The 15,482-nt window shown below is 39.5% G+C and overlaps 2 protein-coding genes across 2 annotated transcripts in view; one reads left to right on the top strand and one right to left on the bottom strand.

The window, feature by feature from the left end:
* Nucleotides 1–258: 258 nt before the first annotated feature.
* The window catches only part of olfml3a (olfactomedin-like 3a), a 41,708-nt gene continuing 26,484 nt past the window's right edge, over nucleotides 259–15,482 (top strand). The window contains exons 1-3 of the mRNA XM_067527869.1: nucleotides 259–1,696; nucleotides 3,278–3,587; nucleotides 6,776–7,594. Coding sequence (XP_067383970.1) covers nucleotides 1,586–1,696; nucleotides 3,278–3,587; nucleotides 6,776–7,560 — 1,206 coding nt within the window. The 5' untranslated portion in view covers nucleotides 259–1,585 and the 3' untranslated portion in view covers nucleotides 7,561–7,594. The remainder of the gene's footprint in view (nucleotides 1,697–3,277; nucleotides 3,588–6,775; nucleotides 7,595–15,482) is intronic.
* The window catches only part of syt6a (synaptotagmin VIa), a 58,034-nt gene continuing 51,265 nt past the window's right edge, over nucleotides 8,714–15,482 (bottom strand). Inside the window, exon 7 of the mRNA XM_067527868.1 lies at nucleotides 8,714–15,148. Within this exon, the coding sequence (XP_067383969.1) occupies nucleotides 15,077–15,148 (72 nt within the window). The 3' untranslated portion in view covers nucleotides 8,714–15,076. The remainder of the gene's footprint in view (nucleotides 15,149–15,482) is intronic.

Here is a 15,482-nt window from a genome sequence, read left to right as displayed (position 1 = left end):
TAAAGGAAATATTATATATTATATATTAAATACTAATAAATGCAAAAAATACCATTAATTGTATTTAATTATTTGCAAGAATGTTTTCGGTGTCTCAATTTAACATTTATAAATATTGTAGACATACTTAATAAAAAGTTTATAACAAACTATAAAAACAATTATAAATTAAAATACAGTCCGTTTGTTAGTAACTATAATTCTTTATTGAGGCATATTTTATATTACAATTGTCATTCATTCAAAATGTCTGTATATATCTGCTTAAAACTGAAGTAATACAATTATTGCTGCACATCCTCTTTCTTCATCTGTTGAGCCTTTCTCCAATTAATTAGATAATTCAATCATTTTATATGTGAACCGAACATTCATCCATGTATATTGATAAAAGTAGTGCACAGTTTGAAGAAAAAGGCAAACAAGAAACAAAAGAAAAAAAAAAACAGATTTCTTTGCAGCTGGCATGGCACATTAAACATATCAAAATGACAAATGTGCATCGTATATCATTTCATAATAGCTAAAATAAAAAGAAAAATTGCACGTACAAATTTAAGAGAGTTTGTATTTTTCTTTGATTCCCTTAAAATAGAGAGCTGCTATTAAATCCTCCTGCGAGACTCGTCCATTTCAATCAGACAAATTTAATTATTGCTGCTTTGTTGTGGAGCATTTGTATTTATTGTAATTCCCATGTGGTGACAACTTGAAGGTCAGAGTGTGCTGGAAATACTGTATCGGAGAAATGAGAGCGAGGGCTGGACGGAGCACAGTGGACTGATGTCAAGTCACAAACTGGCGCTGTCTTACTAAATTGCATAATGCAAAAAAAAGATGTATTAATTGTGCATGTCATATATTTAGAGCTACACCTATAGAGCTATGAAAAGTCGCATCTCTATGGAAGTTTTCACCTTTTATATTTTACATTGATACATAGTCTGCCTGTATAACACTGCATCCGAAGCTCTACAGTGTTGTTTCATGTTCACCTGCTCTCATACCTATGATGGCGGCAGCAGTGCTCATATGACCCACATGGAAGAAAACTACACAAGCAAATTCAAGCTGAGTCTTCTGATCATCAGCATCAGCTGTTAGTAATTGGTTGTTCTTACCTAAGTGGCAGCTGACAGCCAGTGTTGTTTCAACTGAACGAGTCTCCCTTCAAACGAGCATTTAGTTTTGTTTTTGTTCTGTTTGTGCTTTAATCCCTGCTTGCACAATCTAAGACAGTGTGTAGAACAACAAACAGACATGCACAGAGTGAGTGGAGCACATTCATTTTTATTTTTTTTTAGGACAGTGAGGGGGTAAGAGGCTCGAGGCTCCTCCCTGAGAGTTTGTGAAAACATTCCAGCAAAGTGAACGTGCTCAAAGAATTGGAAACTCTCCGAGCGGCCTCTGACTCTCTCTATCCTTCTCACCTCTTTTCATGGTTACAGTGTATACGTGTGTCTGAAGGTTGTGTGACGCTCTGAGGGCAGTTCTGCAGAGGAACACATCAAGGAGGAAAACCTGAACAATCCTCTAAAAGCCAGACAGACAAAGAAACTCAACTGTGCCAATTGATCATCTCACAATGAAAGCAGTATTGGTCCTACTTGTTTCCACAGCCTGGACTTTTACCGGAGCCCAGTATTACTACCAGGGGCTGATGGATTATCTGGAGAACAGATTGTTGGCTATAGAGGTAAGAAACGGTGCCTTTATAAGTGACTGGTAGTGTACATCTCTCTGAAGTAAGAGTGAAAAATGAAAGTAAACTGGCTCTTTAGTTTTTGGATTCCTGACACCTACTCCACGTCCTCTTGTTTGTGTAGAACTTCTTAACTAACGCAGTCCAATTATTGCAATCTCTGCCCAGCTCATCACCTTCGCAAAGAGCTCTGGGGGAATATCAGTTGATGCATGCAGAGCTCCTCTCATGCAGCACGAGGCGTTTGCCTGACAACATTACAATTTCCTCAGCACTTAGGACAATGACACACCGGTAATGAGTACAAGCTCAACCCTGGCAACCCATGGCATCAAACATCCCAACAACCAAAGAGCAAGATGTGTTCTGCAAAAGTAAATTAAAGCAGCATTTCAACAAAGTGCCTCGGGGAAGGAATGGAATTACACAGAGTGCAGTATTGGTTTTTAAGGGTTATAATGCCGTTTATGTGCAAAACAAAGTTTGTGTAAAGTACGACCTTTGTTGGCTTATGGTAAGTTTGGATTGCAAGAGAGATGATTACATGTCTGGTCACCTTACGAGGTAATTTAATTTACCTTTAATAATTCTATTAATTTGTACCTTTGGAGGGTTTTTTTCACCAACTGTGTGGCTGCACTGCAAAAATGACAACCCTGAAACTGTTATCCACACGAAATGAGTCATGTCCTGCTGACTTCAACTCCTCAGGGCATCCCCTCCTTCTCTGTTTCAATATGCCGCCTCTACCTCTGCATTGATATGAACATGGCAATTCATCAGCAAGTTTTGACTGAACTTTCATTTCCATTCGACCACAGGCCCAAAGCAAGCAAAAGGGAGAAAATGAAACTCAGGCAGCCGAGCAGTACGTTATTACATCTTGCGTTGAATAATTCACCTGTCACTCTAACTGTGTCAGTCACTCAGTGCTATATTCTATTTGCTGATGTTGATAACACTTTGATTCAAGCAGGCACATTTTACTATGTGAAGCATTTTTTTCTATGAGCCAGTAAGTTAAGATGAGGCGCAAACAGTTAAGGTTAAATCAACATATTAACATCCTCGTGATGAAAGTTATTTTGATGTTTAGCACATAAAAAGGTAATTCTGGCAAAATGTCTACAAGAATAACAATCCTTATTCTCTTTATCCTTCTCTCCTTAACTATACTCGTGATGTTCACAAACTGTACCAAGTAAGCCCTGGTTATGTATTTGTAGCAGTTAATTACAGAATGTGCCGTCACCATAATTAGAACACACCTTGAGGTTGGCCTTTGCAGAAGAAGTGTCTCCTAACCCATTTCTCTGCTTGTCTCACAGTGCTAGATGGCTAAGTTTTATGAAATCATCCCTGTGCCATAAATGTCAAAAACGTGTCGGGATAATATAGTGTTAAACTGATGGATCAATGACTGCCATACAGACAGAGAGCCACAGTACTTATGTGGCTCAGATGCTGAACAAAGTAAACATATTATTTTCCGTGAATATGCTTCTGTTGAAACTAGAAAATACACAATCGTGCAGAGCATTATAATGCGTGTTTTGCTTCGTCCATGTTTCGTAGGACCGAATGCAGTTTTGGCACGAACAGTCCCATCGGTACTACTCAGAGATGCAGGATTTCAAAAAGGTAACTGCTAAGGTCATGGGTGAGCTGAGGAATGAGCACAGCATGCTGTTCAAAGACTTGGAAGGAACTGCAGCCCGAGTGGACCGGACGGAGCGGGAGATGGACTACGTGGAAGCCCAGACGTCGCCTCGGGCTTGTGCAAAAAAGGCAGACAAGGTAGTGGAGCAGGGGCCCGGGGGGCTGGAGGAGAGCAGAGGAGAGGCAGAGGAGGAAGACTGGGAGGAGCTGCACTCTAGAGTCTCTGGTGAGCTGCAAGTGAAGCACATCAGCCCAGCTCTTTCTGCAGGATGAGTTCAGTTTCATCTTTCATTTTCATTCATGACAGAGCCTTGGAACAGTCACAACCTACAAAAGATAAAGAGTGTATGTACTATAGCTACATTTAGTGTGACACATCCCACCAGGCTGCAAACAAGCCCCTTTTTCCAAGTCTTAGGAAAGTCACGCTACTGGAAAATGGAAAACAAGTACAGTGCTGTTACAAGTCATTTAACGAAGTGCTTTGAGTCAGTGAGCAGTCATGTTTTCCAGGAGAAATGCAGCGTGATGCAACTCATTTATTTCAGCAGGGTTACTCCCTTGTGTTTGTGCTGCTTGAGCACAGCATTTGTCTTTATAAGCTTTAGATCCTGAGGCATGCTGCTACAAACTATACAGACCTATAAGTGCTGCCTGCCGATTCATTTATTCAGCTACTGAAGGGATTTACAACCATGTTAAAGCATGATGTGGAATCAGGGTTTAATCCACAAAACACAACAGACTTTAATTTGGCAGATTTCACTGGTTGTGGCATATTAAACAAAAGATCTATGCACCAATGGGTTCGAAAAGGTAAATCTCTGATGATTTATCGTTAGATTGCATTGGTAGCATTTCTATTATCTCTTTTTACAAAACAAATAAAGGAAATATTGATTTCTTTATTATTCACACAGACTAAATAAGACAATCAATAGCACATTAATTCAAGAAGCAACAAGAGCCGTAGAAATAGAAATTGCCGTATGTAGTGAAAGGAGATTTCACACAGTCCGGCTTTTAAACACACAGTGGATGATAGCACCAAGCAGACTACAAGCTTTTTCTATTAGTTTATGTGTGTAACATCCTCTGTGCAATCTGGAGCTGTTTCTCTGAAGAGAGGAGGGACAGGAAACTGCCCTGAGGTCAGTGGTGCTACTCTGCAAGCTCATGTTCGCAGGAATGAGCCCTGCACACAGTGATCCATTGTGAACGTGGGTGAAGTGACCCAAACCAACTTTACTTCATTGTATGGAGCCATTTCAGATTTGTGAGCACAATATTGCTCCAGGGGGAAATTTTTAGTGAAAGCACGGTATTAGTCTTCTCTTACATAAAGCACCTTAATGCTGTTTGTGCGCTACACTCATACTTCCTCTCATTACCAAGCTGTGTGTCCAATTTCCCCCCCGACTGGTTTGAATTTGCCTTAATTTGGAGAGGCAGATATTGACTGCTGGAGGCTGCTTGTTGTTTTCTAAACGTTAGGTTGCAAATACATATTTCAGCGGAGCGATGGCACATGCTAATGGAACTAATTGTGACAATTACTATAATTACATTAATGTCACATCTATTAAAGATTTCAGGGGCAAATGGATGCGGTCTTAAGCTGAATTCGATTACCGAACATATGCTTTACCCTTTTCCTTTTGTTTCCATTTAGAAACTCTAAAATACTTGGCACATGCGATCTACAAGTTCCGGGTGAAAAATTAATGCAATTCTGAAATTGGAAATAAATGCTGTGCATGAGCTCATCGAAACGATGCCATGGCAAATGCATGCTGCAATCAGAGCTAAGGGAGGTCCAACAGAGCATTAGAACGTGTGACTTTACGATCTTTACTCAGTGGGTTAAATGGGTTTGAACAACTTTTAAATGCACAACGTGAGTTTGTCATTATTAGTATGTGGACTTTCCTCATTAACACTCAGGAGTCTGCAGTTGTGTTTGAAAGCAACTGGTTTTACCATAATGTACAAAATAAACATTGAACCCGATCATTTAATTTTGTTCACGCCGGCGTGATCATACCCTCCTAAGGGTTAAGAGTCCAAATAAATAATGGAGTTGTACATGAATTCAAAATTTAAATAATGGATAAAACTGCGCACTTCTGCATGACCAACTACTGAGCTCACTACTTAATATAGAGAGTACTTACACCAACGAGCGTTATTTTACAGGAAAAAACATTAAAACAGTATTTGAATATCCAGCGCCTTCGGGAACATTGTGATGCCATCCTTTGTGAATTCTGCACAGCCTTGCAATTTTAAACATTATACAAAGCTGTCACAGAATCGGGCATTTTTAGGCTGCAACGATCTGCAAGAAGCATGTTCCTCATATTTTCCCCTCCCTGCTTGCAACAGGGCACTTAGTACAGTCCGGGCCCAGTAGAAAGTATTAAACGTTGCTGAGGGCCTCAATCCAATCTTTTGTTGGATGGTCAACACCCCCGGTTCCAGTAGAACGGTAACACAAGAAGAGAAATGTAATTAATACAGCTTAAATTGAACTAGCGTTGAAATGAAACATTGAAATGTAATATGCTGCTTCCTTTTAATAATGAAAATGTAAAGTATTTAATACTATTTACAAAATATACAATTTATATACAAAACCACGGCACAAAACCTAACAATTCAAAAATGCTAAATAAGGTTTGGAAGCCAAGAACAGCAAACAGGTGCTGCTGCCAGAAAAAGCCCCCCGCTGGCTGTTGGGAACCATACTTTTAAAACTCCAGGAAGTGTAGGATGGACCAATCAGCTTCCGGTACTGCCCCCCCAATCCGGCCAATCAGGCAGGGCACCTATAAGAACAACAAAATAAAAACAACGCATACGGCCAGGGCCGTAACACTTATTAATAGAAAGAAACTAAGCTTATAGTCAAATTAAAAGGTAAGTGAAAACCTTTCCAAGCAAATTTAGGGTGTGGCCGAGGCTGTGGTCCTCACAATGATCCTTCTAAAACCAGCTGAAGATGGAGCTAATGGTGCATTGCAATACAACTTTTGGGACTCAAGCTACTGTACCTGTAGCATAATACTTGAAATCAAATCATCCAGGGTTTCACATACTGACACTGTGTCATTGCCCATCGTGGATCCTTTTTTACATCAGTATAAGATGCCCTGGGTCTGACCTTCTCTGATTGGTAAGATGGATGAGCCTCAGTCAAAAACCTTTAGAAGGAAATATCTCAGTACTGTATCTAGTCTATTTTAAAAGTTAAATACTGTATTTTTAATGAATTACCCAGCTACTATCAATGATAATTAACTGTAAAGTTTTGAAATTGTAAAAGAAGCTGCCCATGGTTGCAGAAATAAGAGTTATGTTATGGATGCACACGTAAAAACGTTCTCCTTTTTTCCCCCCCGTCTGTCACTGTAGACTGTGTGGAAATTATATCTGGCATCAGATCAGTGAAGATCCTGAAAAGAGTGGGCAGTCCCAAAGGCATGTGGACCAGAGACCCAAGGTCATCCAAGGTTTACGTGTTCAATGGGACAAAAGGGGACAGCGTCCACCAGTTCGACTCCGTGCGCGACCTCTCTCGCTCTCCTGGACTCGCCCACAGCAGACGGATCAGTCTGCCCGATGAGTGGAGCGGTCCAGGCAGTGCTGTTTATAACGGCTACTTGTACTACATAAAGCAAGAGGCTGGGGTGGAGGTGCAAGTGGTCAAATATGATCTGCTGAGTGGCTCAGTGACAGACACCGCCATGTTCCCTGTGGACAGCCAGGCCGCTGTTTACAACCTCAACCCAGAGACTGTTGCAGACCTTGCTGCAGATGATGAGGGCCTCTGGCTCCTCTATGCCCCTGGTGACAGTGAACCAAACATTAACCTCGCAAAGATGGACCCTGCCACACTTGATATAGAACAAATCTGGGACACCAGATGCCCAAGGGAGAATGCAGAGGCGGCTTTCGTGGTCTGCGGGGCTGTCTACGTTGTTTACAACACCCGTTTGGCCAGCCGCTCCCGGGTTCAGTGTGTGTTTGACGTCAACGACATGGTGATCAGCGAGGAGGCTCCTCTGCTGTATTTCCCCAGGAGGTATGGAGCTCACACCAGTCTGAAATACAACCCCGAGGAGAAACAGCTCTATGGATGGGACGATGGCTATCAAATCATTTACAGACTGACCATGAAGAGGAAACTCCTGGTTTGACAGCAGCGGTCCAACTGTAAATTGCTGTAAGCAGGTAGGAAATAGCCAGGTTTGTTCCTGTGTTGCAAGTATTTGTGCTAAGCTAAGTCCAAAGCCAAAAAGGCACATTTCCAAAAGTGTCAAAATGTTTGCATGAAATGCAACAATGTGGACATATAACCCATTGTTTTTATTAGCCCCTTTAAAAGGCTTTGTTCCATTTTTCGCTTTTAGTCTTCAAAAAAAAAAAGCACAGATTCCTGCACATATAACGTGTAATGAACAACTTCAAGTCAGGACTATAATTCTGCCAAGGTATTCGGTTAAGAATGAGGCGGATGCCAAAGTCTTTTTCTAGCTTTGAATTGTGATAGTGTTTATGACATTATTATTTATTAGGCCTCTGGGTTGGTATTAATCATTAATCACTTGTTGCATTTAATATGTTTGTAATGAGTTTATTTGGGACTTACTTACTACCAAACTATAGCTTGTTTTTATAAATCATCCAGGGGCTTGATAATCCATCAAAAAAACCACAGTGTTATTTTTTGGACACTTTTGGAAAATTATAAAAGCAATAACTTGATGCTTTATGTAGTGCACAGGAGCTGTGCTATGACTTTGTGCCCGACAACAGTTAAAGTGAAATACATTTATTTATTAGGTTTGACAAAAACCAGCACACTATGCTGGTTTTTCTGCAAAGTGCAAAATGAACCCAGTTGCACTTATGTGATTATAATATACATACAAATATATGATTAAACTGTATGCGCATGTACAAAAGGAAACTTGTGCTTCCCAGCAGCAGGCTCTGGGAGGACGAGTCCTGGTAATAAATGGATGTAATGGCACTTCTCCTAAGTGCACACATTTGTAGAACAAAGACCCATGAGCCATCTTTATTAATAATTGGGTGTGTGTTGCTGTTGTTGCTGCTGCTGACTGTGGTGGGAGCACTGGGGTGTTACGTCTGACTGTGTGACAACTGCCCATTTTTCATGGCTCAGCCCCATTTGCACAATTCTGCTTAGGGTCACAGGATGTTCCCCCTCCAACAGGTGAAACATGGATGTGTGCGGGCAGTGGGATGTACAATGTGGACGCCAAAAGCTACAAGCCTTTCACTCTTTAACACAACACAACACATGAGGTCATTGAGGTTAGCAAGGACATTTCAGATCAGGTTTTTATTGATGTTGATGTGGCAGCACTTTGTTCATAATACAGTCTTGTTTACTGCATTAGCAACTAACAGTGTTTTTTCCAGTCATTACCTTTCCTCCTACGGTAGACAGACATAAACACAACATTATCTCACACCCTGCTTGTTCATGGTGGTCAGGTTAAGGCAGTTACCAGTGACATCACAAAAAAAATCTTTGAATTATAGTTATGTATGTGTATACAAAATGAATATACAAAAAAACGCAGCTTATTACAGGCTGTCTTAGTCTTAAGTCTGAATACTATGTTGTGTGTGTGTTTGTGTGTGTGTGTGTCCGCTTCTCAATTGATTTGACCATTCAGAATCAATCTCCTTTCCTTTTGTGGCCTTTCCTGCTTGTTAAGCCACTGGCTGCAGCTGAAATCATACAGTGCGTTTGCCATATACCAAACACAGCCGAGTCCATTTTGCAGAAGTCTCTTTAATGAATTAAGGGAAAATCATGTCACAGAACCGACAACACATCACACCCAATTGTAGAGAAAAATAAAACGACAACGATTTCTTTTCTGCTGCCGATTTTCAGACTTTCGGAAAAAAAATCATGACAAGTTGTGGCAGAAATACTGTGTGCTATTTCAGTTTACTATATTATACACTGGGTCACTCATATCTTGAGTCTAGATAATGATCTACCACCTAAAATAACTCATAATAGACTTTTACAACTGTTGATGTCAATCACCAGGAAAGTTTCTCAAACATTTCCAAATATTACAAATACAAAATGTTTAATAAAAAAATTGGAAATTCAGAACTGTCATAGTAGCTGCAAGGGAGATTGAACAAGAACGATTTCATATCAAGAAACATTACAATATTAGGCAAAGCTAGAAGGTCTTTGAACAGTCCATAAACCGAGGCAATTGATTTAACAGGTTTCTTCTACTATGAAAACACCACATTGTCAGAGAAATATATATGACCATAGTAAAGCACTTTCTTAGAAAATAAAATAGAAGAAGCTATGTTAATATTCACCCACTTTTGTTTGAACCTTTACATTGAACTAAGATAAATTTATGAAGACCAGAGAGGAAGTTCACCACCATCAAAACAACTGAGTGAACGAGAGCAAATGTCAAACTGTCACATGTGTGGAGGGGTGTTGATGCCATAATGGATTAAACAACGATGCACTGACTCACACTCGCTGTAACAAGTGCCAATTAGAGAAATGCCTCCGCTCTGTAGATGCTGACCTGTCCACCCATCAGCTGCCCCCACGCTGTCGTCTCAGGCTCCCACTCAGCCTCGCTCTGGGTGGCTACAGTGTAAGGAAATGGCTAAAACAGATGCTGTGGGGTCTGTTGGATGCATCTGCTCGTCCTGATGTCTGAGCCCTCACAGACTCTTGGATTTATAGCCTCTTCATAGTACAGTCATCTCCAACAGAGGACAGTCTAAGGTGTAGTATGACATCATACATATATGTCCTCTGTTGCTAATTGAGGCACCAGCAGTCTAGAGCAATCTAGGCCATGGCGAAGAACGTTTTTACATATCAGGTCGAAGTTGCCAGGGGCTGCCGCTGAAATCATACTGAGCTGAATGTTACTGAAAAGAAATTATCTGTACAACTACCACCCAATCGAATGTGTAAATATTTTTGATTTGTTTTTCTGCCTAATATTACATTAACTCTCTAACTTAACATTTTCATGCCTGAATGTAATGATTGTATCTGTGTTTTGGGTTTAAGTTTAATAGAAAACCCCGATTTCTTTGCTTCATTCTGCATTATAGAGACGGGCTTCCCATTATGATCAAGTGTCACGATAAAATATATATTTAAATTGTAGGTTATTCGCAATAAAGTAGCATTGTTTCAGCATTGTAATAAAACAAACAAATTTGGTGGAAAAAAAAGATTAAATAGCACAAACTGTTTTTATGCTTGGATGAGGTGGAAAAAACAGACTTAGTGAATAAATAATGATGCACACTCCCCTCCAGAAGTATTGAAATAAAAAAAATCAATCGCTGAACGCTGTCAACATTTGGGTTTAAGATCAAAAGATGGATATTAAATGAGAGAATTGCAGCTTTCATTTGATGGTATTCACACCTAGAAATGTTAAACAACAGAGCAAATACTTGTTTTAGATGACGAAACTTTCAAATCAGCTGAAGTATTGGAAAAGAAAGTTGTAATAAATCTAAGTATGTGTTGCACACTCATCGACTGCAGTAACGACATCAAGTGTGTGACTCACTGGCATCACCAAATTATTTTTGGGTATTGTCCCTTCAGTCTCCTGTTCAGCAGGTAAAATACATATTCATTTGTAATAAGGTCAGGCGATGGACTCGGTTGGAATAAAATGTTCTGCTTTTGCCTCTGATACAGTCGTTATTATTATTATCTCGCAGCACAATGAAGCTCCTCCAATTACATTTAATGCAATTATCTGTAAATGTTTCTGTACATGTCTGAAATGATTCTGCTGCTATCATCATAATCATTAGTAAAGATTAGTGAGACTGCTCCAGAAGCAGCCATGCAGGACATTTCCCTTTGTTCTGTTTTGTGTGTATGGTGCTCAGTGCACCAGTGATTTCTGTCTTCTTCCAAGCTGTTACATTGGCTCTGACTAATGTTTTTTATTTTGTTTCATTTCATTATTCTTTATGATTGCATTGTTATGCAGTAGCTTAGAATCATTAACCACAACAATGGTAGTGCAATGCCTTTTTTTCTGATCCAAAATAGTTTGCTTTTCTCTCACAGCATGCTGGTCTTCATCTTCACGATAACTGTCTTAAGAAGTAAAACCCCAAAATAAACCCAGAGTGGTCATTTGCAATTAAATGATCCACCACACGGGACACACATGGTTAACAACAAACACCAATCAGTCACATGTTCCAGTACTTTTGCTCCCTCAAAATGTGGGTCATCGGATACAAAAGGGGTCATGTTCATGTTGTTGATTGCAGTGCTGGATGACATACTCAAAAAAGTACAGTAAAGTAACAGTACAAATAAACAAACAATAATGTACTCTAGTAGAAGTAGAAGTACCCACTGAAATTTCTACTTAAGTTAAGGTAAGTAAGTATCAGATTTATATAGTATTAAAAGTAAAAGTACTTAACTATTTTTTTCTCTTTGTCTTTTTCTGTGGACCAATGTTGCTTCATGTTTGAGTGGACTTTAACTAGTTAAAGGTAATTAGCGATGGCTTGAACCTGCTTAACTATATGATCCCAGGGTAAACTACCCAGGTCAAGTGAGATTGAAAAGTACATAAGAGTAAAATTACGACTGAGTACTGCTATGATGGCAAATAAGTCTGTGAAATAAGACCATGGAAGGAGAAACTGACACTATGCCTGTTTCTCTAGTGATTCATTTTCAAAAAAGGTCAAAAGTCAAAGTACCTATGAATAAGTAAAGTACAGATACATGAAAAATGCACCTAAGAACAGTAAAAAAGTAGTTTCCACCACTGGTTGAATGAATTAAGGTGTGAATAGCATCAGCTGGAAGCTAGAATTATAAACCTAAAAAAAAAAAAAAAAAGTGAGGGGACTTTGCTCAATTAAAACATGGAAATACATAACATGTCAACATTTCCATCAAAATATTATTTTGTTTCCTTTGCGGGTTGACTGGCGCACTTTTAGCTACGTCTCTACTGTAATGGCTTCATGGCACCTGACTGAATAAATAGCACCGCTGACTATTGTTTCAATGTACTTAACTCTTTCATTTTATCACACTTTATATAAATGCAGCCCTATTTTAATAGTCTTTTACCTATTTTCCAGAAATTGCATTTAAAAATGTGTGCTAACTTTAGATGGAAACTTAAGTGATGCTAGTATTATTAAAACACACACACTTTACAGTTAGTTCATACATTTAAGGAAAAAGTACTTCGTTTCTGTCCTAAAACATCAACAGACAGCAGGAATTAAAAGAATACAACATTCAACTATGAAAATTTTAAAAGATAACGTTAGTATGAAGGAAGTTCCTGCTCTTTATCTGCTTCACAGAACCTCCCTTGTTGTAGATGTTACAGTGTATTAGAAATGTCATCATGTCCATCCTGCAGTTTACCATCAAAATCTACCAGACAGTGGATCAGGAAAGGAGACTCTACACATGTTAGGGATTTTCTTCCTCTGAAAAACTACAAGTGCAACAGTGTGATGCTTTTTATATCCAAAGTCCTCAGTCTGCCAGTTCTACTGTACAAGAAGATACAACGGTGATCCAACAGTGAAACTCTGCACACATGTCCAGCTTATCCCCCTAAACACCGCACAGAGCCTAACAATGTCGTGTCCATGCATTGCTTTTGCATTTTCTGCATTTTATGGCACAAAAATGAATCCTTATGAGCTCCCAGTCTTTTGGTTTGCACTTGTGTGCTAGTGCATTTCAAACTTCACAAAATCTTCACAGCCGAATGAAACGTCAACTACTGTATAAGAGAGAGAGCATAAGCTGAGAAAATAGGTCGACAGAAAGTTGTTTTATGTTCATCACGAAGCTTAATGGAATGGAACCTTTACAGAAAATGGAATCCTTTATAGAATATTTTGATTAAAAGCTATTATAATGTATTACTGCTTATCACATAAACATCTATAGAGATTTATATGGAATTTTGTGTATCTTTTATCTATGTACATTGTGTTATGTGTAAAGAGAGCAAATAATATAAGAGGACAATTGGAAGGAATTATACAGATGCAAAAAAGACCTGATATAACAGCAGCGCTGCAGCCATTTTCTTAATCACATCAAATTCATAGCCATCTTCAGAAATACTCCGTTTACCACGTGTTGCATCTGGCTGACAAATTTAAATACACTTTATCCCTGTACAATAATGTGATTAATGACAGGATAGACATCAAAAAAGTTGTTTTAAACAAGTAATGTGTTCACCTTTTTCTCAAGAGTTTTTATCAATCTTCACCACCAACAAAGCTACATATATTTTAAGTGTTTGTATTGTTATTTTTTTTCTTTCAACCATAATCATGTCGTTTGTCGTTTTCTGTTTGGAAAAAGTAACAGCTGTACATGAAACTACACACATCCACTAAAAGCCGTTGAGAAAACCGAACAAGACCCATGGAGTGTTTGTCTGAAGGAAAACACGAGTGTTTGTGTGAGTTTTCATTTGGAAGAAAGAGTGAGATTGTTCAAAAGCAAACAGCAAACAGAGACGGAGGTAAGGGTGTGTAAAGTGCGCTCGCAGTCACTCTGTTTACACAAAAAAAGCATCCAGAGCCCCCTCCTCAAAATCCCTTTTTTTTGTCTTTAAGGTTGTTGTTTTTTTTTTTTTGGGGTTGTAAAATCTACACTACATTTGTGCCAGTGACGGGTAAATTAACCTTCTACTTGTTGTGTGGGAAAGACTGTTCTGGAATTGACATCAGAAATATTACTGTGGCCAATTTGTTTTTCTGCGAATACCAATAATCCCGTTGCTGCATCGTCTCCGTCATTATGTAAAAGTGGTTGTCATGGCTGCTTGTGAAAACACACTAAAGTAGCAAATTGCCAAGTTGAAAAAGCTTTAGTTTGAGCCTGATCCAGCCTTTCCTCAATAAGCTGGAGATCATATAATTGCCTATGTTATTGATGAAAGGAGACATATATTGAACTCAGCTGGAGCTTAGAAATTCATTTTGGTTGTCTTTTTCATAAACAATAAAGCCTGATGGAGTGGTTCTTACATCTAATTGTGAAATGCTACAGTTCAGTATTGTTTTATGCTAATGCAGCTCTGTAAAATTCAAAGCGAGAGAAGCTGCAAGGTTTCAAAGGAGCTTCCTGTTTGATATGCTCCCTTTTTCAACCCTCATCCATGTCCTTAAGTTCCCTCTGTGAAAAGTCCACTGCTTTCTGGCAGCATTATGGAGCTTAGCCAGTCTCTGCAGGGGCAGGGCTGAATCTTCAGGGTTTGAAAAGCCTCCTGCGAGGACATGGAGAGCTGTCCAACCTTAGTCTCGTCATTATTAAATGTCTGCAGACTGGATGCTCAGCCAGTCTCTTCAGAGGACAATCAGGGCAGCTCTGGGCCGTCTTAATGCTCACGTTTCAAATCAGCCACCCTAAAGCTTTAACCTGCAAATGTGCACATCACATAACAAACGGACTGACAGTGGTCCTAGATCAGTTCTTACTCTGGGACTAGACTTGAGGAAAGGTGGGACACAGAGAAAGAAAGAGAGAGCGACAGTGGGGGTTGTGTTTCTCCTCGATCAGACAGACAGGAAGTGGATCAACCGGAGGGAGGAAGCCCCCCTTCTGGGCTGCTGGGTCACAGGTGGCTCTGCTCAGGGACTAGCAGGATGCCTGGGTGAGGGGCAGGAGCCTTGGCTGTCAAAGCTGGCTGTCCTGGCTTTCCACTACAGGATACACAGACACAAGGCAATCATTCATATGTTGCTTAATTTATTTAGTTATTTAAGTGCACTGTCACGCTCAGGTCACTTTTTCGGAGGATCACTATTCCAGCATTCCGGGAACGACTGCATTTAGCAAACGGAACACGAATCCAGTTGGTAATGCCAGACTCACGTACGGTCATTTTAAAACCACCATGATCTGTCCAAGTAGAAACTATATCATCAGTTAAAGTTTTGGAGCTACAGTTCCTCTAATGCAATTTTAAAATGTGTGTGTCACGTTTGTGTGCTCAGATTTGACTGAGTTATGACTCAGAGAAAGAATTTTGTACTG

This window comes from Channa argus, chromosome 13 (genome assembly GCF_033026475.1).
Source record: "Channa argus isolate prfri chromosome 13, Channa argus male v1.0, whole genome shotgun sequence".
NCBI lineage: Eukaryota > Metazoa > Chordata > Actinopteri > Anabantiformes > Channidae > Channa > Channa argus.
Note: the sequence above shows the minus strand (reverse complement) of the source record. Positions and strands in the feature narration are given on the sequence as shown.